The sequence below is a fragment of the Solanum stenotomum genome, chromosome 11, assembly GCF_019186545.1.
Source record: "Solanum stenotomum isolate F172 chromosome 11, ASM1918654v1, whole genome shotgun sequence".
NCBI lineage: Eukaryota > Viridiplantae > Streptophyta > Magnoliopsida > Solanales > Solanaceae > Solanum > Solanum stenotomum.
The window spans coordinates 2423451-2448649 of NC_064292.1; the positions used below are offsets into that span (position 1 = coordinate 2423451).

At 30.8% G+C, this 25199-nt stretch overlaps 3 protein-coding genes across 3 annotated transcripts; all 3 read right to left on the reverse strand.

Annotated features, from left to right (window-relative positions):
* Nucleotides 1-140: 140 nt before the first annotated feature.
* LOC125845481 (succinate dehydrogenase subunit 6, mitochondrial-like) lies at nucleotides 141-4018 on the reverse strand. The gene is made up of 3 exons (XM_049524994.1): nucleotides 3763-4018; nucleotides 1166-1268; nucleotides 141-525 (listed from the first exon to the last, which is right to left on the reverse strand). Exons 1-3 carry the CDS (start codon nucleotides 3952-3954, stop codon nucleotides 371-373), a joined length of 450 nt encoding a protein of 149 aa, XP_049380951.1. The 5' UTR covers nucleotides 3955-4018; the 3' UTR covers nucleotides 141-370.
* A 747-nt stretch (nucleotides 4019-4765) lies between these two features.
* LOC125844688 (protein STRICTOSIDINE SYNTHASE-LIKE 3-like) lies at nucleotides 4766-9268 on the reverse strand. Its single transcript, XM_049524008.1, has 4 exons — nucleotides 8715-9268; nucleotides 7275-7550; nucleotides 6023-6190; nucleotides 4766-5354 (listed from the first exon to the last, which is right to left on the reverse strand). Exons 1-4 carry the CDS (start codon nucleotides 9041-9043, stop codon nucleotides 4952-4954), a joined length of 1176 nt encoding a protein of 391 aa, XP_049379965.1. The 5' UTR covers nucleotides 9044-9268; the 3' UTR covers nucleotides 4766-4951.
* An 8888-nt stretch (nucleotides 9269-18156) lies between these two features.
* LOC125844387 (putative axial regulator YABBY 2) lies at nucleotides 18157-24347 on the reverse strand. The gene is made up of 6 exons (XM_049523696.1): nucleotides 24025-24347; nucleotides 21822-21941; nucleotides 21053-21203; nucleotides 19704-19752; nucleotides 19215-19290; nucleotides 18157-18212 (listed from the first exon to the last, which is right to left on the reverse strand). The coding sequence occupies exons 1-6, from the start codon at nucleotides 24109-24111 to the stop codon at nucleotides 18159-18161; spliced, it is 537 nt and encodes a 178-aa protein (XP_049379653.1). The 5' UTR covers nucleotides 24112-24347; the 3' UTR covers nucleotides 18157-18158.
* Nucleotides 24348-25199: the final 852 nt, after the last annotated feature.

Sequence of the window (25199 nt, forward strand, 5' to 3'; positions counted from 1 at the left end):
TGACAGTCGGCTGTCTACGAAATCATTTACCATTTAATTTTTGTTCGATTGTTAAAGAGTAAAAATTAAAAATTAATCCATTGAAAGGGGGTAAAAATCAACTATTTTTATTTGAAGGACCAATGACTTGCACCTTAAACTTCAAAGAAAACTGCCATAAATTGCATTTCATTATTGCCATTTTGTAGGCAAACAAACATCAAAAATCTCATAGTCAAAAACTACCTAGAGCACAAAAATTTCAAGTCACCAGATACAACTTGAACACTGTCCACAGATTCTTATTGCCAATAACAAAACGTTTGTGTTTGGCGCTATAACAAGCAAATCCAGATTTTTGTTTCTTCAAATCTCGTACAGGAAGCAAAAATTAAGATTGTCCTTCAACTTTGTTCTGCCACCATTCCATGAACTTAACCTGTGAAGCCATTGTATCCATCCTGTATAGCTGCAGCCAGTGATTGGCAACTTCCTGTCCGAATGTCCAGCCAAAGACGGCGCCAGCTCCAAGGGACAATGCAGTACCTATGAAATGCAATGACATTAAGCAACCAAATCAACCAACTTAATGTTCAAGGCTCTTGTCAAATTCCTGGTTCTTAGGAAACGATCAATATGCTATACCCCTTTCTCTCGTTGCCATTCGCAAATTATATTCGGGAAAATAACTCAACAGACATTTTCATGCATGGTTGATTGGGAAGCCACTCTACCTCTGAGGTAGGGGTAAGGACTGCGAATACTCTACCCTCCCCAGACCCCACTTTGTGACTACACTAGGTATGTTGTTGGTTGATTGGGAAGCCATTGAATCAAGCAAAGATGACACTCACTGAAATTGATCAAAATACAACATTTTAAATCCTAATGAATGAGCTAGTAAACAGTCAATTCTGATCATGAGGTATAAATGTATATGCATAAACAATAAGGGACGTCAAATCTTCACGAGTCTGAATCATCCGATCATGGACATAGATGAGAGGAAACCAATTAATAAAGCAAGAGTGGACATTGCAACATTATAAGATCCTATCCCCAGAGCTTCAGGTTCTCGGTTGTAGTAGCATTCTCGCGGTTTAAATTGGAAAAACACATGAGTACCTTTCTTTCGTGGGGAGGGGAGGATGGAGGGAGGGGAGTCGTTGTCAAAAACGTAGCATACCATGCAGACTCCTTGAGTACTTCCATGTAACTCCTGCAGTTGAAACAGCTCCAAGTAGACCTCCTACAGCACCAAACTTTGCTGCTTCCCTAGCAGTCTTCAGCTGGAAAGAATAGTATTAAAAAGCTCATGAGCTCCACTTACGAAAAGGAAAAAATAGAGGAACATAATGGTTACAGGGGATACTGAAAGGAAACAACATCAGCAGGGCTCTAGGGACAGATAAAAAAAGAAGGAAAATAAAGCACATGTGCAACTTGTTAGCGTTAAGAAAGCAATATCACGATTCACGAGTAAAATTAGGCATGTCCTTGTGTGAACTCAGGCAAATAGACAATCCGAGAGAAAAACAAGTAGATGCTCTCATTATGCCCAAATAAGTGATAGAGACCAGACTAGTTAAATAATCTTTCTAGAATTTAGCAAACCAAATGGATGGTAAAAATGAAGACATTGCACCATTAACTCCAAACATAAATTTTGGAGTGGAAGGAACAAGATGAAGCAGTAAGCATCTGTTGTAGATTAATAAATGTCATTCTTTTCGTACAGGACGGGGTAGGATACACAAATATGAGGGAATCCTCATACATACAGTGTCAGCTATCAAGAAACATTCTTTCTTTTATTTATTTATTTTGATAGAGCAAAAGAAATGTCTTTCTAAGAAACGGTAATTGCCCCGCTATATCATATTCTATCTCCTCTCCTTGTCATCTGTACTTGGAACAAGTGCAGTGAGACAAAGGATAGAAATTTTTGCTTGCCTGATTATAAAAAGAAAGAGAAATTGAATAAGAATCATTAACTAAAAATTCATTCAACTATTAAAGAGAGAGAATTCCATCACTCTTTCCTGCATTCTTCTGAATGACACAAAAGAAAGGAAATATCTCTCATTGCTTCCATGTCGCTCAATCTCTTTTCCATGTTGCCTTCCACATTTCCTTTTTCGTTCGCAATGGAAAGCCTTTTCCAATTAGGAAAGATAAGGTTTTAATAAAGCATAAAGTCATTTTTTAATAAAGTGAATGAAGCATGTAGCCATTCCTACTGCAACCATTTTATTTATTACGCTCGGGATCGATATGTGAAGCACAACCCCAAAATATACTAATAGTTTATACAGTGCCTTCATATATTACAAGGTTTCTCCAATAATTAACTCCCAATAAACTCTTTCTCCTTGATTAAAAAGAATTCCCTAAAATTTCAGGCTATTGAAGAATCAGCTTTAAAGATCACAAAACACAGAAATCAAGAGCCAAAAGATACAAAACCAACAAATGTCTTAAACATATGGATAGCTTAGATCCCCCAAGAAATATGAAGGATTAAAATTGACCACCATGGCATGGTACAGGCAATAAAAGTTGTCCTACACCAGTAGGTAACCGGAACAAAAGAAAGCAAAGTTTACATAGTAAATTTAGCAGAAAATGTGAATGCAACAGAGCCAAGTTAATCATCGCGTAACAAATCGATTCAAGAACAATCATGATACAGTTATTTAATCATAGGAAAATGCATTTCAAAGATTCAATAAATGCATATTAAGTTCAAACGTGGACAGAATGGATAAATCGCAATTCTAGAGAATGAAAAGAAATACTTTTGTTACTTAAGCAATTAAAGGAAGTCTAATCAAACACCAAAGACCCCAATGTTGCCAAAATCAAACAAGCAGCCAATAGTAATGGAGGCACTCTATGCATAACAACATCCTAAAGCAAGTTCTCTTCGTCGAACGATATTACAGCCCTAAGTTTCTGTCCTAAAATTTTGCTAAGCAACAAAAGAGCTCAAAGGGACAGTGACTAAAGAACTCCATTTTCTCCAAAAATTTACCCGCCCCAAGAAAAGATGTTAAAACAACAGCAAACAGATATAGACAGAGAACTATATTGCCATATACCCAAGAAACGAGCACAACGCATTGACTCAATCTAAAATCAAAGAGCATCTACCAATCTAAAAGCTAAAAGGGCATAACAACAGAAACAAATGGATCAAAAATATAGCCAAATCAATGAAAACACAGGTACGGAAAAACCCAAATTACTGTAAATGCACATAAATTTAGAAAAAAAAGAGAGAAAACAATCGGAAATGAACGGACTTCCTGAACTTAATCAATGAACTCCTCAACATCAGCTTCAACACACATACAGAGAAAAGCTCAAAATATGTATACAGACAGAAAATAATAGCTAAATAAATGAAAACCCAAATAGGGGAAACATCCAAATAACTGTAGATGCACATAAACTATTTAGCAAAAAGATAGAACAAATCAGAAATGAAAGCATACAATTAGTCCATAAACTGGGTCAGAAAGCAATAAACTCATCGACTTCAAATCAAAATCAACACACAAAGCTAAAAGGGCATAAAGATATAAACGTATAGATCAAAACAACAGCTAAATCAATGAAAACCCAGATAGGAAAACACCCAAATAACTGTAAATGCACATAAAAAACATACAGATCAAAACAATAGCCAAATCAATGAAAACCCAGATAGGGAAAACACCCAAATAACATAAAAAATTAGAAAAAAGAGATATTTATCCCAAATTGGAAATGAATGCATACCGTTGGTCCATGAACTGGCTCAGAAGCAATGAACTCCTCCACATCAGCTTCAGACCACGACGGTAATGGCTTGTCGCGTTTGATGAACCTTGAATAGTTGTCCAAGAAGGAGAATCTCTCACCCCAAAACTCCTTGTATCCTTCCCAGTGTCTCCTTAAGAAAGACTTGGATACAGAGTCTTCTTCGGCCATGGCTTTAGTTGTTCTTTTGGCCTAATTGTTAAATTCTCTCTTTATAAGTGTTCATAAGTTTTTTTTTTTTCAGTGTTCAGAATTAAAGCCCGATTAAATCTAAATTCGTGTCGAAACGTCTTACATTGATAAGTCGTCACAAGTTATTTTTATTAAATCTACTTTTTTTTGGTATATAAATAAAAATTATAGTGTAAGTACACAATCAACAAGTATAAAGAGATTGATATATTATTCAATTTTAAAGAGATATAGATTCACGTGAGGAGTTAATTAAAAGGATTGTAGTTCGCTCTTTAAAGTTTGTGCGATATTATTTTGGATGAATTTGGAGTTAACGGAAATAACAATGTTAATAGATGATAGTTATAGTTCGTCCATAAATGAGCAAACTGGTCCATTTTGATGTGTGTTTTTAGAGAGCGTCCCTTTTGGTGTTTAGGGTTTAAAAGGTGTTTGTTTTGGTGCCGGACTCTTAACACAAATCATGACTCTCTTTTTTTTGAATCATGACATCTTGATTAAGTTGATTGTAAATTATCTGTTTGAACTACTTGTGAGTTACTTGTAAGATGTATATTTGAGTTTGTGAATATATTTTTAAGAATTAAAACTCGTTACGAAGTGTTATAGCGATATACTTAAATCATGTTCTCTTTTAACGTGCAAATTTCATCTCTAATTTGTTCACACTTCTTTAGATGCCTACATAACTTGCAACAATTTTTGGGTACGCCACTATTGAACCTTTATTTTAGATAGATGCTACAAACAAGTCCAAGTAAATGAGTCTTTTTCAAAAGAGAGGTAATTGATGTTATAGCGATATGCATAAATCGTGTTTCATTTTTCATCTCTGATTTGTCCACACTTCTTTAAATAACGACTTAGCTTACAACAAGTTTTGTGTACGCCACTATCAAACCTTTATTTAAAATAAATGCTACAAACAACTCTAAGTAAAATGAGTCTTTTCCAAAAGCAAAAGCTCAAGAGTTCATTCTAGTTGATAAACTGAAATGAAAGACATCAGAACACTTCCCATCCAAAGCTTCCCATCCCTCTCCTCTACCTCGCTAACAGCTCTTACGACTTTCCCTTGTCGATCTTCCAATATCTGCAACAGCTTGCCCTCGGGGCTGTACTTCACGACGACTGCAGTGAACCTGCCACCAATGTGGATGAGGTATTGGAGCTTTGCAGAGATAGGAAGCTTCAGCAAGAATTGACGGAGTTGAGGGTATATGGCGTTTATGTAACTGTAAATGGTACGACGACAGTGGATTGCTACCCAAAACTCGTTTCTTTCGTTTGCTCTTACATTGTCTGGATATCCTGGGAGGATTGCTATTACCTCTGATGTACCAACTTTCTCACCTTTCAGCCAGTACTTTCGTAACCTACAACAAAGTAAAATATTTCATTTGTCAATACTAGTAAGAAATAATGTCATAGGAACTATCTAATTGAATGTACACTTTAACGGTTTTAAGGCAATTCAACATAAAGGAGATGCTTTACAACAACAACATAACCAGTGTAATTCCACAAGTAGAGTTTGGGGAGGATTGAGATAAGTATACGCACACCCTACCCCTATCTTGGGAGGTAGAGAGGTAGTTTCCGATAGACCCTCAGGGCTCAAGGAAAGGCATTTCAAAGCAGTGAGGAATAAAGGAGATGTTTTAAGAAAAGAAAATAGAGAAATGAATGCAGATATCTCAGAACATGTATTATAAAAGCTGAAACTCCGTAATAATTCTACGTCTATCATTGTTCCATACTGTGGATAGTATTTGTGTCTGTATCTCCGAGGCAGATTGTAATGCACATGCACATATATAGACAATAGTAACAGTGCATAAACCAGGGTTGAATTTCAAGTTATTGTAGCCACTTTTTGCATTATCAATACAATTTCGTGCCACGCACCTTACCCCTACCTTGAGAGGTAGAGAGGTTGTTTCCGATAGACACTTGACTCAAGGAAAAGCATATCAAAGCAGAGTGGTAAATAACTGGATCATAATACTATAGACATCTTGATTGCAAAAGGCAAGAACGTCACCTGCCCTTGGAACCTTCGCAAAATATAAAGAAGGAACCATCCTTGCTTAGTGACAGACCATTTGGGAATTGAAGGTTGCGAATAAGAACAGTAGTTTCTTTCGTCCTAGGATTGTATTTGAGAACCTTCCCACTATCTTCTGCTGAGAAAACCAGCTGTATAAAATTCCTGAAAAGGAAACAGTGTGAGTTGCACAATTTTAACCGAATGAAGCACAATAAATTCTGTATTGAAGATGATCTAGTAAAAATTGCAATAAACTTTTAAGATTACACAGAATTTTGGAGCCTAAATGCAGACAATTCAGAAATCATGCCAAATGAACCACAAGTGTTGACGCAAACTTAGCTAAGAACAAAATATTATAAACAAAGAATCCATAAAGATGTTACAACTAGTGGAGATTAAGGCTTAGTCATTGTTAAGCTTACAATAGAATTGGATTTTTTAGAGTCTCTTAACTTTAGAAAACCGCTAATTTCCCTTAAAAAACAAGATTCCTAGTATTGGAATGAAATGACCTCGAATAAAGCATAATATATACATCTGTGTTTGTAGAAAATCCATATAGTCGACCTAATTAGTTTAGGATTAAGGTTTGTTGATTGATAAGAAGTATTTCTTTTGTCGTCCATTTTTTGGCACTACTAAGAATGTAACACCAAGACTTAAAGGATAGTATGAAGTGGTTGTTAGACCAATTTGTTGTACGGGGTTGAGTGTTAGCCATTCAAGAACTCACACGTCCAACAAATGAAAGTAGCGGAAATGAGATGCTTAGATGGATGTGTGGGCCTACTACGAGAGACAAGATTAGGAAGGAGGATATATGAACAAGGTGGGTGTGACCTCAGTGGCGACAAGATGCGGGAAGCGAGGTTGAGATGGTTTCGGGCAAATGAAGAGGAGGAGCACAGACGCCCCAGTGAGGAAGTGCAAAAGGATGGCAATGATAGGCCTAAGGAGAAGTAGAGGTAGACCGAGGAAGAATTGGGAGAGGTGGTTAGACAAGATAACACACCTTTAATTCACAGGGGACATGACCTAGACGGGAGAGCAGTCGAATCAATATGCTAATAGAAAAGCAATTGTTCAGGGTCAAATTATGGTATGTAGTTAACCTACAAGTACACCAGTTTAACAAAACTCATTCTCCAGATCACATCATGATCGAATCGCACTCTTGAATTTATGCCAATCAACATGTTAAGAAATCTAGAGCACTAAAAGAAATGGCACATTCATGATCTACCTGCGTTGGTACTTTGTGCTGCTATCCGTAAAATAAACATTCCCTTCATCATCAACATCCAAGTCATTTGCAAATCCTATAGGTACCCCCTCAGCCTCAGTTGTCAAAGATTCTGCTAATCCACCTTCAGGGCCTACCTTCATCAACCCCAAATATGCATCTGCAATATATAAGTCACCTGTTCTTTTGTCAAACCGTAACCCCAAAGGCCTACCACAGATGTGCTCGTACTTCGTATAGCTCAACGGTGACGGTTTTGGATCACACAAGCCTGACCTGAAAATTCAGAAAACAGAAAATACACTTGAAATCTAAATCATATAGGGGGAAAGCAGTCTGAAAAACATGTAATCTAGTTTATACATCACAATTAAAGAAAATTTCTGACAATATGCATAGCAAGATGAAATTTGGACCGTAAGGCCTTGATCGTGGAGCAGAAATGTTATACTTTTACATGAATAATAGTATTTAATAAAAAAAGATAGCAAACATTTCAGGTTAAGGAAATTTATCGTCTAATTATAACTATAAGTAATAATGAAACAATAGCCGGTTTAAAAGTAAAGTAATGAAAAACAAAATAAGTGCTGCAAGCAGGACGTCATCATCTTTAACCTTTTAACATTCTTATTGATTATGATACTCCACAAGACCACAACAGTCCTAAAGGACTTAACAATAAAGAAGGAAACATGTTTATGTGACAGTGTCGCTTGTCTTCCTAAAGCAGAACAGTGAATTTTAGTAGAGTGAAGGCAATTGTTGAAATGTGATTCAATCTTGTACCTTCTTTAACCCCGTTCTCAACAATGCATAAGAACCGACATCATGGTCCACATTGAACTTTTTAAGTCTATTAATCAGGTAGGAATAGGTATGAACATTAACCAGTAATGCAATTTCCCGAAGGTGATGATTGAATTCTACACTGGTCAGACAGGTTTAAGCAATTGAACCACATGATTAGAGCTAGCATAGTATTGCTGCCACGATTAGCACGTGTTTCCAACTGTTCTAGTAGTCCATCAATCTTGAATAATAACATTTTAAATATTAGAGATGGCCTTAATAACATTTAGCATTATAACAACATTGAATCGCGCGATAAGCAAGTTGAAGAGCTCAACATATTTTGCACCTCAATTCAGGGCTTAAGCCACCTTTGACTACACCTCTTTTTTTTTCTTTCACAAGATCATTATAATGAGAACACAACACAACCAAATAGGGAAGTCCGGTGCACTAAAGCTCCCCGCTATGTGTAGGGTTCAAGGAAGGGCCAAACCATAAGGGTCTATTGTAGGCAGCCTTGCACTACATTTCTGCAAGAGGCTATTTCTACGGCTCGAAAACATAATAAATAGGCATAATCACAACAAACAAGAAATTTGAACCAACAACCATAACCCAAAGAGGGAAAGGGGAAAAACAACTCACCTATTAGCTGAGGTATAAGCAAAATCATTCCATTTCTCACCATCCCAAAACACAACTCTTCCATCAGCTATCCCTGTATAAGGTCCTCTACCCTGAGGATCAAAAGCAATACTTTCTGGCCCCTGAATTTGATCCAAGAACTTAATTTCAGATTTCTGAAGCAAATTCTGAGAATCTTTTTCAACTGGGATTTCAGACCAAGCTGGCATCTCAACCTTAAAAGACTCAAAATTTGGGAACTCAGAAATTGCACTATGCTTAAAAGGGTCCAACCCACAATACACTGCCAACACAAGGAACACACCACCAAATACTGAAGCTGGTCTCATTTTCTTGATAAAAATTGAAACTTTATGATAATGGGGTTTGAGTAAAGGGAAAATCTTGAAATTAGGTTGAAAATTTTGGAATTATAGTATACCCCAAAAGAAGAATTGTGAAAGAATGTTGGCTATCTAACAAGGTACAATGAAAAAATTTCTTGAAAAAATAATAGGGTGGTGTACTATTAGCTGAGCTAACTACCCACTCCTCAGCTGCCACTCTCCTAAAATTGAAATGTGGAGTTAAAGAGAGACAGACACCTTGTATGACATTGTGGGGAGTGGGGGAGGGGGAGTGGGGACCCATTAACACATTAGATTGTGAATTTTGATGTGAAGGAGTACTCCATTGAAATGGTGGATTTTCTCATGTACTTACCAGTCAGAATGACTCCAAAAGACTATTAAGTAGGTGTTTGGTCATGCAAAATCATATCACGATATGAAATTATGAGATGGCATGCGTTTGGATACGCAATTTCATATCACGAGATGGAATCCAATATTCTTTAAGGGTCCGTTTGATCATGCGATATGAAATCCTAATATGAAACGGGCCCTAAATAAGGATATAATGATAAATTTATCTAATTTCTTAAGGGACATGAAATTTTAAAATTGTGACACATAAATAGAAACGCAGAAAGTAACTATCATGTTCAAATGGAAATTCAGATAAGAGTATATAATTGATATTTTACCTATCAGAATGCACAAAAACTAAATGAATGATTTGGCCCATATAAGGCTATAGAAGGGATTGGGCCCTTAAAATTGTGGCTTGATTTGGGCCGGACTGTTGAATTCGGGCTGGCGGAATGTATATCGTTTAATGATCGTAATAGCCTTCACGGACCATTTGACAAAATATTTGGGGAAAGAACACTTGTACCCCAAAATGAGAAACTATTTACAAGTGACTACTCCTTACTTTCACACCTCATGTTTTTAAGTACTAATTCGCGATTACTACTTGATATCATCAAAGGATATATACATCCTTTGATGATATCAAAGAGGAAGAAATAGTGTTTCAGTGAAAACACTACTCAATTACTCATTGATATCATTAGGCAATCGGGAAACTTTGCTTCTAGAATGTCGTTTACACACAATTATTTATGACTTATTTCCTACTGCAAGTTTCAAAAGTACAAAAGTGTGTAAACTACATAAATGAGTCGTAGATTGTCTCGCACTAGTGTTTTCGCACAATAATTCAATCAAAGGTGATTCTATTACATGAAATAGCATCGGAACACTTATTATTTTCACTATCCAATAGTCAAATTGGTCTTAAGGTAAAGAATAATGACTTAGGCCTAAAAGATGTAGTTAATATATACAAATCAGAACCACATTTGTAATTCAAGTTGATTCGCCGGACCTTTTTAATTCCACCGATAAAATGAAACAAATTCCTTGATACATCATACTCAACTCGATATTACTAATCGAGCAAACAAATATTCTTTTTCATTCTTAAACTTCGTCAAACAAATAATTTCACATAAATTAGAACTAAAAGCATAACTATAATATCAAATGTTTTTCCTTTATTAAGCATTATATTGTGCACCAAATTAATTCCACCGATAAAATAAACAAATTCCTTGATACATCATATTCAACTCGATATTATTGATCGAGTGAACAAATATTCTTTTTTATTCTTAAACTTCATCAAACAAATAATGTGATCCAAATTAACAAATTGATATCAAACATCAAAAGTGTGAAATCAAAAAGAAAAAGTGATCTACAACAACTTTGGGCTCTTTGTCTTTGCAACTTAATTTTTGGCATGACAGACGAAGTAGGCATTTGGCCATGCGATACCATATCACGATATGGTATTGTGAGATGAAATCAGCGTTTGGACATGCGATTTTACGTTGATTCCATATCATGAGAGGTGATACCATATTCTCCAAAAACCATGATATGGAATTATATGGTGATTCCATATCATGATTTGAGCTATTTTAATACAATAATTGATCCATGAGTCTGTATTTTGTTAAAACAACCCCACATTTATATCTACTAACCATTTGTTTCATATGTAAATAAAATTTATAATCACATCATTACTTTTTAAAATTTGTTATTCTCACCGACATAAAATTTATTATTCTCACCAACATATAGTCACTTTAACTCACACCTCACGATTGTGAAATTTTTCAACATTCACTTGAAACAATTAACCGGCATGTTAAAATAATTGGCGAGGCAATTAGCAAGATGGCACCAACATTTATACAACCAAAAAATATGACTGGTGTACATTCCAAAATTCGACATAATACTCGATTTTGGCCTTGGTTTAAGGTAAAATTTCAATCACATTAATAAATTTATTTTATGGCCTTAATAAGTGCACATTTATATTTTATGTGTAAGTTATTAGTATTTAGTTACATATTTCCTATCAACTTTGTTTAAAGAGATAATATTTATTTTATGACTTTGCATTCTATAATGCTTCCAATTTATTTTATGTTCACTAAACTAATATTGATGTATTTTTTATTTGGTAGGATTGTGTTGCGATTGATGGAACATATATAGAAGGGGAGGTTCCTAAAGCCGTACAACAAGCATATCATAATCGCAAAGGAAGAACATCACAAAATGTCTTATGTGCTTGTGATTTTGATATGCGATTTACCTTTGTTGTTGTTGGTTGTGAAGGTACTGCACATGATAGTAAAATACTTAGAGAATGCACTTGTTGAACCAACGTCAAAATTTCCATTTCCGCCACATGGTAACTTTAAATTACATCCTTAGAATAAATATTATTTATTTACACAAAGTTGTCTCATTTACGTCACATATGCTTTTAGTAATTCTTTATAAAATGTTTTTTGGTAGATAAATATTATGTTGTTGATGTTGGTTTCCGAAACACAAAAGGATTTTTAGCTCCATACAAAGGACTACGATATCCTTTGCAAGATTACCGAGGGAGTGAAAGAGAGCCTCAAAATGCCAAAGAACTATTTAATTATAGGCATTCATCTCTGTGCAATGTGATTGAACGTACTTTTGGAGCTTGGAAAAATAGATTTAGAATACTGAAACAAGGCATGAACCATTATGGTATTGATACACAAATGAAAATTGTTATAGCTTGTGCAGTGTTACATAACTATTTGCGAGAATACCAAGTAGTGATGAAATATTTATGGTCTATGAACATGAAGATATAGCTGCGGAGGATATTGACCAACAAACCCAAAGTAACAATCTTCTCGATCACATGATCGAGAAATACAAGTTCAACGTGAGGAAATTGTCCGTACTATGTGGGAGGATTATATTAAAGGCTAGTACACTACAATTTATGTTCAAATTTTTTTATTAAATTAAAGTTAGATGAAACAATTACTTAAGTGGAGAACAAATAACTTTGTAATAATTTATTATGCGATTTTATAATTTTTTGTTTCTTTGATAAGATTGAATAAACAATTGGGGCTATTTTAATAGTTTTACAACTTATGGATTTTTATGTTTATGAGAAAATATACAACACAAAAATTTCATATCGCATGTCCAAACAAACCTTCAATTTTATCTCATAATTTCATATCATAATACAATATCGTATGGCCAAACGGGCCCTTAATAATGTGTAAATGAAAGTATTTTAGCCCTACCTCTACTGGCCAACAGCAACATCCACTACCTTCCAAAATACCAACTATAAGATTTGACATATCAGATTCTGCAACCTTTATATATTATTGCGCCCCTCCACCCCACCCCACCTATCTAGTCTAGTCATAAACATCAACTTGTTATCATGGAATTGAGAAAATAACGAAAAGTATTCTTTCCTTCTTAATTAGAGATTTTATGTTCAAATTTGCTTTAATGAACATTTTATCAGCTAGAAGATTGGATACACATGACACATTACGTGAAGCGATGTCATCTCGACACTTTTTTTCCTTCTTACTCAGAGATTTTATGTTCAAACTTGCTATAAAGAACATTTTATCAGCTAGAAGATCGGATATATACATATGACACATTACGTGAAGTGATGTCATCTCGACGCTAATTTTTGTAGATTTTTTAAAAATATATTCGTACATAAATAATATAAGAAAAGGAAATATTTGTAAAATAAATATAAATGCATAATATGTATTCTTCATGGTACAATGCAAATTAGTTATATAGGACGAGTGTGTTTATTTGTCACAAATTTAAATTTTTATTTGTATACACTCAAAATTGAAAAACATGACAATGTCATTTATGTATTATATATATATATATATATATATATATATATATATATATATATAAATAAATAATAAGCCACAATGCAACTATCATTGTAACTATCTTGTTAGCTTTCAACCAAAAGCTAACAAGATTTTTAGTTACATATTTATTATTTAGTTAAATAATAAATATGTCATTGTATGAGCTATTTATTACTCATTCCTTTTGAATTTGTTAATCTGATTTTGATCTGACACATAGTTTACGAAAGTAAATTAGATTTTGAGAAAAAATATTAAGTGATACTTCAAGTTGTCCCAGATTTTCAAAAAGACACCTTAACTTTGTGTGCTTCCTATTACCCCACAAAACATTCAAAATCACAATAAATACACATTTTTTACACAATATTTCCACTTTGGACAAAAATATCCTTTGAATGTGCAATTTCTTAAAAACAAAAAGTCGGACCCATTATTGATGTATTGAAGGATGCTTTGGTAATTTCCTATGATGAATTCGTTTTGTTTGTTTCTTTTAAATTTATTTTTACTATACTAAATAATTGTATAAAATATTATGAATCACGATAATTAATTACTTAAATATTTAAAAGATATAAAAATATATAAAAGATCTGATTGACTCTTCAAATTTTACCGGTGACACATAAATTGGGAAAAATGAAATAATATATATTATTTGAAAATTTCTTAGAAAGTACTATAAATTACAGTAATTAACAGCTAGAAATATTTCAAAGACAAAAAAAATTGATTGAATCTCAATTTTTTTTTAGTACAACATAAATTGAGAAAGAAGAAATGATCTCTATTATTTGAAAATGGCGTAAAAGTATTACAAATCATACAATAAGAATTAACAATTTCAAATTTTAAAAGACTTTAATGCTTTATACTTATTCTATTTCCACTTTGGACAAAAATATCCTCCCAATATGCATATTTTTTTAAACAACAAGTGGGACCCATTATTGATGTATTCAAGGATGCTTTGGTAATTTTCCTATGATGAATTCGTTTTGTTTGTTGTTTAATTTTTTTAAAAAAATTGTATAAAATATTATAAATCACAATAATTATTTACTTAAATATTCAAAAGATATAAAAATATGTAAAAGATCTGATTAACTCTTCAAATTTTATCGGTGACACATAAATTGGACAAATGAAATAATATATATTATTTGAAAATTACTTAGAAAGTACAATAATTTACAGTAATTAACAATAGAATATTTTAAACACAAAAAAAATTGATTGAATCTCGAAATTTTATTAGTAACACATAAATTGAGAAAGAAGAAATAACCTTTATTATTTCAAAATTGCGTAAAAGATATTACAAATCATACAACAATAATTAGCAATTTAGAATGTTAAAAGACATAAATATTGTTTTACCATAGTTAACAATAATTAAAAATTTAAACTATTTTAAATTAATATTAAAGTTTGATTAACTCTTTAATTTTGTCTTTGTCACATAAATTGGAACAAAAAATGATACATATTGGGCCCATGCTAGCACGGGCTCCAATGTCTAGTATATATATAAATGGCAATGTTAGTCAAGAAAGTTTTTCTTGATTCACTGACAAAACTAATCCATAGGTTCAAAATTCATTTTTTAAAACAAAAATAATACTACTCTAAAAAATAGTTTAAAGGCATTTTGAAAAATAAGGTGTTCTAAACAAAAATTAAAATCCTAATTACGACACCACTTAGGAAAAATGATGTGTACATGACCATTGAGCATTCAAATATGACTTTTTAATGTAAATTCAAATTAGCATGAATTCAGAAGAAAAGACAAAATTTGTTTGAAGAAAAAGGAAAATCAAAGAAAGGTAAAGTAAAAATATGTATAATATTATTTTCTTCGTCTCAAAATAAGTGTTATCTTAAAAAAAATATATAGTTTCAAAATAAATATCATCTTAAAAATTTAAAACAAAAAATTACCATGTTTATCCAAATTATAAATTTTCAAGAGAAACTATATACTATATTTATTAATATCATAATGAACGTAATTTTTGATAAAGCGACACTTAATTTAGGATGTAGGGAGTACTTATTTTGCTCTATTCACCAATCATAACTTATTCACTTTTTAAAAAAAGCAGCACAATTGTCTAAAAAGAGATCAATGTTGGTTAAAAGTATTTAAAAAAAAAAGAATTTAAACTAAAAAGAAAATATAAAGGTATAGCAACAGATTGATAATTGTGTCCAACTGACAAAAGTCAATTGACACTTTCTAGTACGTAGTCATTTCATTTGTTGAAAAAAAACCACAAAAATAATATATGTATATATTAATAATTTATTAAGTATTATTTATATTATTGTTTATTAATTCGTCAAATTAATATATAAAAACAAATTGTAAACCTAATAAATCAAATACATTACAATTTTTTTTTTAATTAAACCCAAAATTTTTAAGTTTTATATCCATCTCTACTACTAATTCCCCCTAAATTATAGAGAAGAGAAGATGTTATTTATTTATTTATTTATTCTTTTTTCATATGGACAAATGATTTAGGAGTTCGAATATATGAAATTTGTGGAGTTGCTTTTGGTAAGAATCAGTTCATTTCATTTCATATATATATATATATATATATATATTCCGTTTATATTTTTTACCTTATGTTTTTTATTAAGTATATTTTGAAGTTTTTTTTAGTGAAAAACTAATTTGTTTGGATGTGATTTGAAATTATGCTAATTTGAAGTTGAAAATTTGTTTGGATATATATTATTTGAATTTTTATAAGTTGCATTTTTTTTTCTTTGGAAACATGAAAATCCCACAATTTGTAAAATCTCTCAAACTTTCTCTACCTCTCATATATCCTTACCAAATGTGCCGATCATAACCCATAGACAAGGTACCAAAATATTCTAAGACCTCACATTAATAATTGATATATCTTCAAATTCCTTTTATATATAAATATTTGTGGTCAGAAACTTTCAAATAACACATAATTTGACAAAACTGTTAAGTAGTAACAATTTTTATTCATGTCGAGCATCAAATCTTTTTTTTTGTAAAATTTAAAGTGATAAATATTTTTTTTATTTCTTACAAAATATAAACCTATGAGCTAAATTTTATATATATATAAAAAATTGAAATCACCACTTGAAGTCAAATCCTACTCTCTTTTTTTGAAGAAGTTGAGATTTAAAATTGAAGTTAATTGTGCGCAAATTTCGTAAACACGTTGATTTCAACTCAAAACTTCAAATTAATCCTTCAAAATCTTATGGTCAAACAAATTATAAATACTAAAATAATGTACAAATTTCATAAATAAATATTGATCACAAATTAAAACTTCAAATTGACGCTCAAATCTTACGACCAAACATCCACTTAATTAACTTAAATCATAAAATGAATATCGAACACCAGCAAAATAAAGATTGGGAGGGGAGCGCGGGAGGGGGGAGCGCGGGAGGGGGGGGGGGATATGTTCCCAGCTAGTAAATTTGAGGAGAATGTTGGGAAGAAAACCTTTCGTTTAAAGCTGCTATATGTTTTTATTTGTGTTTTATTAGTGTTGGGTATATATATGTTTGGAAGTGGCATAAAAATTTGGGTTTTTTTTTTTACTTATACATGAAAATGACTTGTCTTGAACTGTTACTAACCCCCCCAACCAAATCTATGATATGAAATTTAAATTTTATTTTGATAAATTTTTTGGTTGGTCCAATTATCTAAATATCTAATATGACAAGAAAAATATGTTTTATTTAACTTTTTTTGATAAATTTTTTATATACACGATATACATATATTGTCCTACAGTTGATTTATGTCTAATATCTTGATTTGACAATACATACAACATTATTAGGTTCAATTTAATGTAGTTTTTTTTTTTTGTGAAAATCTATTCCCGATATATCATCCACCTATTTATCAAAATATTTGAATTTTGTGTTCATTGTAGTATACTATATATTTACCATGTGGCCATGTTTGTAAATTAGTCCCAAGTTATTTAAAGTGGAATTTTAGTGAGAATCTAAATTGTGTAGGGTAAAATTAAATTCACGAATAACTATTTTTTAATTCATGAAATAGCTAGAGTTTCGCTATAATAGTGACTATTTTTCAATAAATAAGATTGAAAAATGTCCTATGAACATTATTTCTATAAGTTAATTACATGTTGAAAAAAATATCATTTATCAAAGGCGTAAGATTTTATTTTTTTTCATTTAAGGTGACTGGATTAAAAATACATCGGTTAAATTATATCATATTTAAATTGTTTTATCATATTTTAAATTTTATCATATTAAATTGTTTTTATTTAAAAAATAATAATTTTAATATTTGAAATTATGTTTACTACTTAATTAACGTATATATTATGTATAAGTGGTCACAATAGTAGTAACTAAAATATTTTTAAAAATTTAAGCTCCCCGAATAATAATAATAACATTACATTAAATGGGAAAAGGAGTATAAAAAAGTCACAAGAGCAAGTTTATGTTAGTATTGAATAAAAACTTTGAAAATAGCTAGTTAGAAACACAACATTTAAATTAACCAAAATTAAGGCAAACAAAACGAAATGTGTCACATAAGGAGACTTTCACAACTCGAAAATAATATTAAGACGACGATTACAATAACAATAACAATAACAATCAGTATATTTTTATAAGTAGAATCTAAAGATCGAGGGTAATACATATCCAGATTTTACTCTATTTTAAAGAGATAGAAATATTATTTATAATAACCATCGATGAAAAAACAATATAAAGACATGCATATATTATATATATGAAAGTTTTTTTCCCCTCAAGATGCACTATTTGTTGCCCTCCAGCTTAAGTCCAAAGTGAATATGTGGAAAATGTGCCCACTGCAAAAATAGCAAATATACGTAAAAGATAAAATCTTGAAAAAGATATTTCTCTTTTTTAATTTCTTCTATTTTAGTGGCCATTCCTGTTTGTCCCTACCATAATTTTTCTTTTGTGGACAGTCTAAATATTCCACATGCAACAAGTTATTTTCATTTCTTCTATTATTGTTTTATTATTTGTCTGTCACAATGAGTTAATGGTTAAAAATATATTTAAATGATATAATATATAAATATGTCATTCAATTATTTTTCATTCTCATTTTCCATTCACACCTTGCTAAAATCTGGCCAACAATATATGTCTTTCAATTTTGGGTGTGCACAAGTAGACACAAATGTCCTATTTGACATAATACACGTATGACGCCATGTAGGATACAAAATTGTCATGTAGGATGGATGTGTCTAGTGGTTCAATTTTATACAAGTTTAAATGTCTACGTGTGCACACTCAAAGTTAAATTCTAGCTGCCAGTTGAAATCAAATTAAGAGTCATATTTATGTATTATGCATATTTAACTTATCATTTTTTGCCAGTTAATGATCAAACACGTACACGCCTGTTGTCGATTGGTTTCAAATATTTGACCAATTCAACATCAAAGTGTGTTTTAATACAAAGAACTTAAAGTGATAAATTTAGATAGGTAAAAGAAACAATGGATATATAATTGTGATATGAAAGCAAAAATTATAGTTCACGTGTGTTTAATTTTGATCATTGACTCTTGTATAATTAGTGTCAGTTGCGAAGTAAGATTTTCACCTAAGAAATCAAAGACATAAAAAAGTGAACGCTCGGCCATCCGACGACCGACGAGTCATCCATTTAAAAAGACTCTCCCAGCAGTCCCCCATACTTCACTCCTTATAGGTATCCATACTAATTCCCATTTTCATTGTGTAATGTCTATTAATAAGAAAAACGTTTTCCGCTGAAGATTTTTCTATTTTCACAATTTAAGCTCGAGACTTTTGATTAAAGGAGGACTTACATTTTTGGCAGCAGTGCTAAAAGCTTCACGATGGCTAATTTCAGGATTGGTGGCCTTTATCCTTTGGATCTCTTCCCTATACACATTCAAAACATAAATAATATAGCTCAAAAAATATGCGATTAATACTTTAAATGTACTGAGTATGTGAGACATGCATATTACATACAAATAATGAACCAATAAATATAGATGAATTGCAAATTAGGTGGCAAGAGAGGGGTAGCTAGATAGGGGTAAATCCACAATAAAAGTTCTCAAATTAGGTAGAACTCAGTACCTTTAGTCTCAAATTTCGTATTTTTGTTAAAATGTATTATAATCTATTAAAATCTCAGTAAATAAAATTCATAAACATAAAATTTTGAATTCACTTATATTACTCGAACGAATAAATTAACTTAACATTATAATATTACATGTATAATATTTGTCTTTTCAACCCCACCTCCCCCCTCCACCACCACCCCCAAGGAGAGAAAAACTTACTTGATGAATCGATTGTAGGCAGAAGGAACACGTTGTCTTTTTTCTGGTGCTGCATAGTTTGATATATGAAAAAAATTAGAGACGAATTTAAGATTTTGAGTTTATAAATTTTTAATTGTAGAAAAGATAATGTATTTTGTACTTATCTACGTACCTTTTAAGTTTATTTACTAACATAAATACAAGATTTTGATCAAAACTATTGATTTTTTCCAAATTCGTAAATAAAACTTTAGCTTAATTCGTTGTTGTTTAGAAGTGTTTTTTATTTATACGAGTCGAAAATTATACCAAATAAATATGTGATGGTCTAAATGTGTGGTCGTTTAGTTGCTAGTTAGAGTTATAAAGGTATTATAAATGTAAAAATTAATTATATAGGATTCAGTTATATTTTTATAAAATAATAGCCAAACACTATACTTGATGCGCTTGAATAATCACACCAAACATACTATATATTAACTATATATATTAATTTTAATAAATGAATTGGCATCTTCTTGACCAGCAACCAAAGGACCCTAATAATTATCATGTTATTGATGAGTTGGATACAAATGTTATGTCACAATCAACTTCAGTTGTCATAAGTGAAGAGGAAACTTCATGCAGTCCAAATATTATAGTCAATTATATCTCCTCCCTTTTCATACTATAAATCAAGGCGGATCTAGGGATGCAAAGATGTTTTATTCAATTTTTTCGATAAAAAATTATATTGTATATATAGAGAGTTTGAATTGTCTGAACATAAAAGTAGAGATTAGCTCAATGATTTAGGGGGTTTAAAATTTTCTTTGATATTTTAATTCAAACCTCAAATACTGTATTTTTATTTTCGAACCACCTTGATGAAAATTCTAAGTCAGACACTGAGTATACAAATTTTGTTTAAATTTTGTACATCAACAATGTAAATGCTATTTTATATTATTAGATCATCTAAAAAATATCTTCAAGTAAAACTACTTATAATATTGAATTTGTAATCTTATAAATAACTCAGATTATCTGCTACAATCGATAAATATATATATAACTTAAAGACATATATATAATACATAGATACAATCTTATAATTACATATTTAGACATCTTAACTTGATTTAAATTGACCTTGTAGCCGGTTGTAAGTTAATGACACTTTGGAAGGACATGTTGCAAACAACAATTCAACAAAATATTTAACTTATACACTAATAGTATAACTTAAATTTCAATATGTTGTACTTGTACCAGGTTAACTGTCTTATTTTTCAAGTTATAATTTGTTCGTTCCACTTATTATGAACGATTACATATAGTTAACGTGTAGTGATTTATTAAGAGAGAGAGAGAGCGCTTACGATAAATTGGAGGGATTCTAGGTTCAAATTCAGGAGAAACAATGGAAGAATATCTGTTGAACTTGGAGGAAGATGATGATGATGAAGAACCATAAGCTTTATAATTACTAGAATTATTTTCAACATTTGTGTACTGTTGCCTTTGCAGCTTCTGCCAGATAAAAAGAAAGAAAAAAAAATATTATTATGATCATAGAAATAATTAGTATAAAACACATTCTTATCCTCCACCAACAAAAAAAGTGATGGAATTTTTTTATTTTTTTTTTCACATGATTCTTTATTTTTTTACCACAAAATTAGGAAAAGGGGAAAAAAAAAAAGAGCACATGACCAAAGAGATTGTGAAATTACCCACAAAGTATCTTACATTTTTTTTCTTAGTTCTGACAAGAATTTATAATATTAAACATGTCATAATATTATGTGATTATCAAATCATAAATATTAGGGTTAAACTGGAAAGTTTAAACTCATATTATCTTTAAATATAAAAATTATGTGTTGTTTTCTAGAATAAACTGAAAAGAAAAGGATATAAGCGATGAATTGATCCTTTACGAATTATCTGGATATATCAATATTTGATTATATCCGATCCGAAGCAAACATTCATAGAACTAAGTATTTCGTGTTTGAGCACTAATAAAAAGTTATGAAAAATTTATGAATACTTGTTATAGTGCGTAAAAGATTGTACATGTTCTGTGCATATATAGTCGATATCACACAAAATGAAATAGAGAGAAAAATTAATGTATTTACTTACTTGTACATCTTGAAGGGGGAGAGGTTGAATTAAAGATCCAATATTAACAGAAAACATATTTGCACAATGCCCACACCTTACTGTCACTAAGGTTAACATGTTGCTGCATGGAACACTAACCTGATAATATATAGATTTTTTATATCATCATATTAAATTAATCGAAAAATCTCATATAACTATAGTAAATCTCGATTGTATAATGATTAAATAAAAGAATAATAACTAATTATAGTCATGAGAGTCCCAGCTGAATGATGAAAAATTATCATGTCTAATTTCCTTCGGATGAATCTATAAGAATTTACTTATTACTCTCTGTCACTTTTAAAGAGCGAAATTTCTTAACGTTTTTAATATATCAATATATATAACTTAAAATTCTTTTATCTTGTTCTAGACATAAATATATGCAAAAGATGATCCTCCTAAAAGGGCTAAATTTACCATTTGTGTAACCACTATAACAATTTGCAATTACTTAAAATTAAATAAACTAGTAGTAACAATTTATAAAACTAAACTATAGACTTCTTTCTAGTTTGACTAGTAGTAACCAGCACTATGTCTATGTGAAAACCCTTAATATTACATAAATTAAAATTTGAATCTGGATCTCTATATATAATTTAAGCTAGCAATTGACCAAAAATTTTGAAAGTAAGTTTTTAAAAATTTATCTTTCAAATATCTGTTTGTTCTAAAAAAATCATTAAAATTTGATATATATTCCGTAGAATTAGTTGAGGTGCGTGAAAGCTAGATCAGTTTTTGAGTTTTTGAAACTTCCACTCGGAAAACTATAAATTTTCAAAGTAAAATGCATATCCATATACAACTTCAAAAATCACAACTTCAAAAACTCAAATTTTTAAGACTCAACTTCAAATACAAGCTTTTTTGGCTAATCTTTTTTTTGTAGTCTTTTTTTTTTATTAGTATTCATCTGATGTTTAGTATAAACTTTGGAGTTCCAACTAATCAGAATTTGTGTGCATATGACCTCTTAAAAGGAGAATTGTTCCTTATTTTTATGTATTACGTAGAATTCGAGATATCTGATTAAAGATGAAGCATCGTATCTCTAATCATATCTCTTTAATTCCTTTCGTTTTGGTGCTACTGACTTTTTTTCTGACCATTGCTCAGTCACTAGAAAAGTGAGAAATTTAAAGAGATAACAAGGAAAATGACATGACTAGAACAGAAATCACAGTCCAATACAAGGAACTTGAAAACTTCTATAAATAAAAAAATATATAAATTAAAACAAAATTATATGATATACGAAGTACTTTTTTATATATCATATAATTCATTCAAACAAAGAACTACAATTCTATACATGATTTTTTTAAAAATAAAATAAATAATGAAGAGTAATAAAACAATACTTAATTGTTTCAAATTTCAATCATAATTATTTCTCTTGAAGAAATAGAAACAAGATTAATGATATCTCAAGAATTGGGAAAAAAAGAAAAACATATTTTTAATTTTATTTTTTTAGTTGATTATCCAGTGGGCAAATGTGTTAAAATGTGTGAACAGAAAACCCCACCATTTTTTATTTTTTCTCTTTTTCATTTTTGAAGGTAAGAGATCTAATGACACCAAAATTAGTTGTACAATAATTTGTGAAATTTTGGAATAAAGAAGAAGAACAATAGTTTGAATCATAGCAATTCTCTCTCTTTTTTTTTTTTTTACTCATTTGAAGTTAAATTTTCTAAGATTTTCCAAACAAATGAAAACTCTAAAAAAAAAAAAAAAACCAACAACCCCTTTTTTGTCCCAAGTGAAATCTAGTAAAAATTAACATAGAATATCAAAGAAAGATTATAAATCCAACCAAATACATCCTTTTTACCCTATAATTCATAAAAGAAGAGTATTTCATCTCAATAAGATTATGTTTGAAGAATTTCATCCATATTTACTTCACTTTAAACCTAAAAAAGACATATATTCTCTATCAAAAACATATTATTCTTTAATTTTAATAATAATAATCTATGATCATACTCATTATTAAAATCAAAATATGCCCTTGTTGTATTTTTATTTTTTTACTAACATGCATATTTTTTTTAAAAAATAAACTTCAAAAGGTTTAAAAACCCTAGTAATTATATATATTATCATATGCACAATAAGAAATTAAAATTCAAACAAGTTTGAAGAAGGATTCAGAAGTATTTACCACTAGAATAGTGTTGCAAAAATTACACTGCAAGTAACAAAGGCGTTCTGAGGAAGATGAAGAAGAAAAAGTCATGTCGAATGACATTTTATATTTATAATTATTTTTTTAGGTTTTTGACCTATAGAACATGGATCAAAGGGGAAGAGTGAAGAAGAAATATATATATATATATATATATATATATAGTTATGTATATATATGAAGTAAGTTTGTATATAATTGAAGCAAAAGGATTGTAAGGAAGAAAAAAAAAGATGCTCAAAAGAGAAAATATATAAAGTGTAAAGGGAATTAAGAAAAAGCCTATTCAAAGGGTAAAGATAATATTTGGTTTCAATTAAAAAGATAGAACACAAAGAGAGATGAGCAGATGGATGGGATGGTGGGGGTGGGGATGGGGTGTTTGAGGGGTGGGGGTGGGGGTGGGGTGAGAGAATTAGTGGGGGTATGGTTTTGTATACTAGTGTTCTATTACAACTTGAGAGTGAGGTCTTGTTTGTTTTTTATTGAATATGTTGATCGACGGTGGTGATACATAACGGTGGTGGTGATGGTTGTGACAGTACCTAGCTAGCTAGCTAGTGGTGATGACTAATAGTAATAACTTATAGTGGTGGCTAATCAATGATGACATTAGCAGTGACGAATGATGATTGTGGTAGATAATAGTGATATATTTAATGATAGTGGTAATGATTGATAGTGTTGATTGACGATATATGGTAGCAGTAATGATTGATAGTGTTGGTTGGCGATATATGATGATGGTTGATAGTGGCGGTGGTTAATTGATGATGATATTAGCAGTGACGAATGATGATTGTGGTGGATAATAGTGATAATGATTGATAGTGTTGAGTGATAGCTAGTGGTAATAATTGATAGTGTGGGTTGGAGATATATGGTGATAGCTGATGATGGTGAATATATATATAGTAACTGATAATCATCGTGTTAATAATGATTATAAATGGTGATCATGAAAATTAATCGATTATATTGTGATTAACACGGATAATAGTTATGATCGAAGATAGTGAATATTGGTGATAAGTGATAATGGGAAGAACAACGGCATAATAGTAGTTGATAATAGTGACGACAGTGACAATAGTAGTGGTTAGTGTGCTGAAAGTAAATTGAGTAATGATGAAATATCATATGTGCGTAAA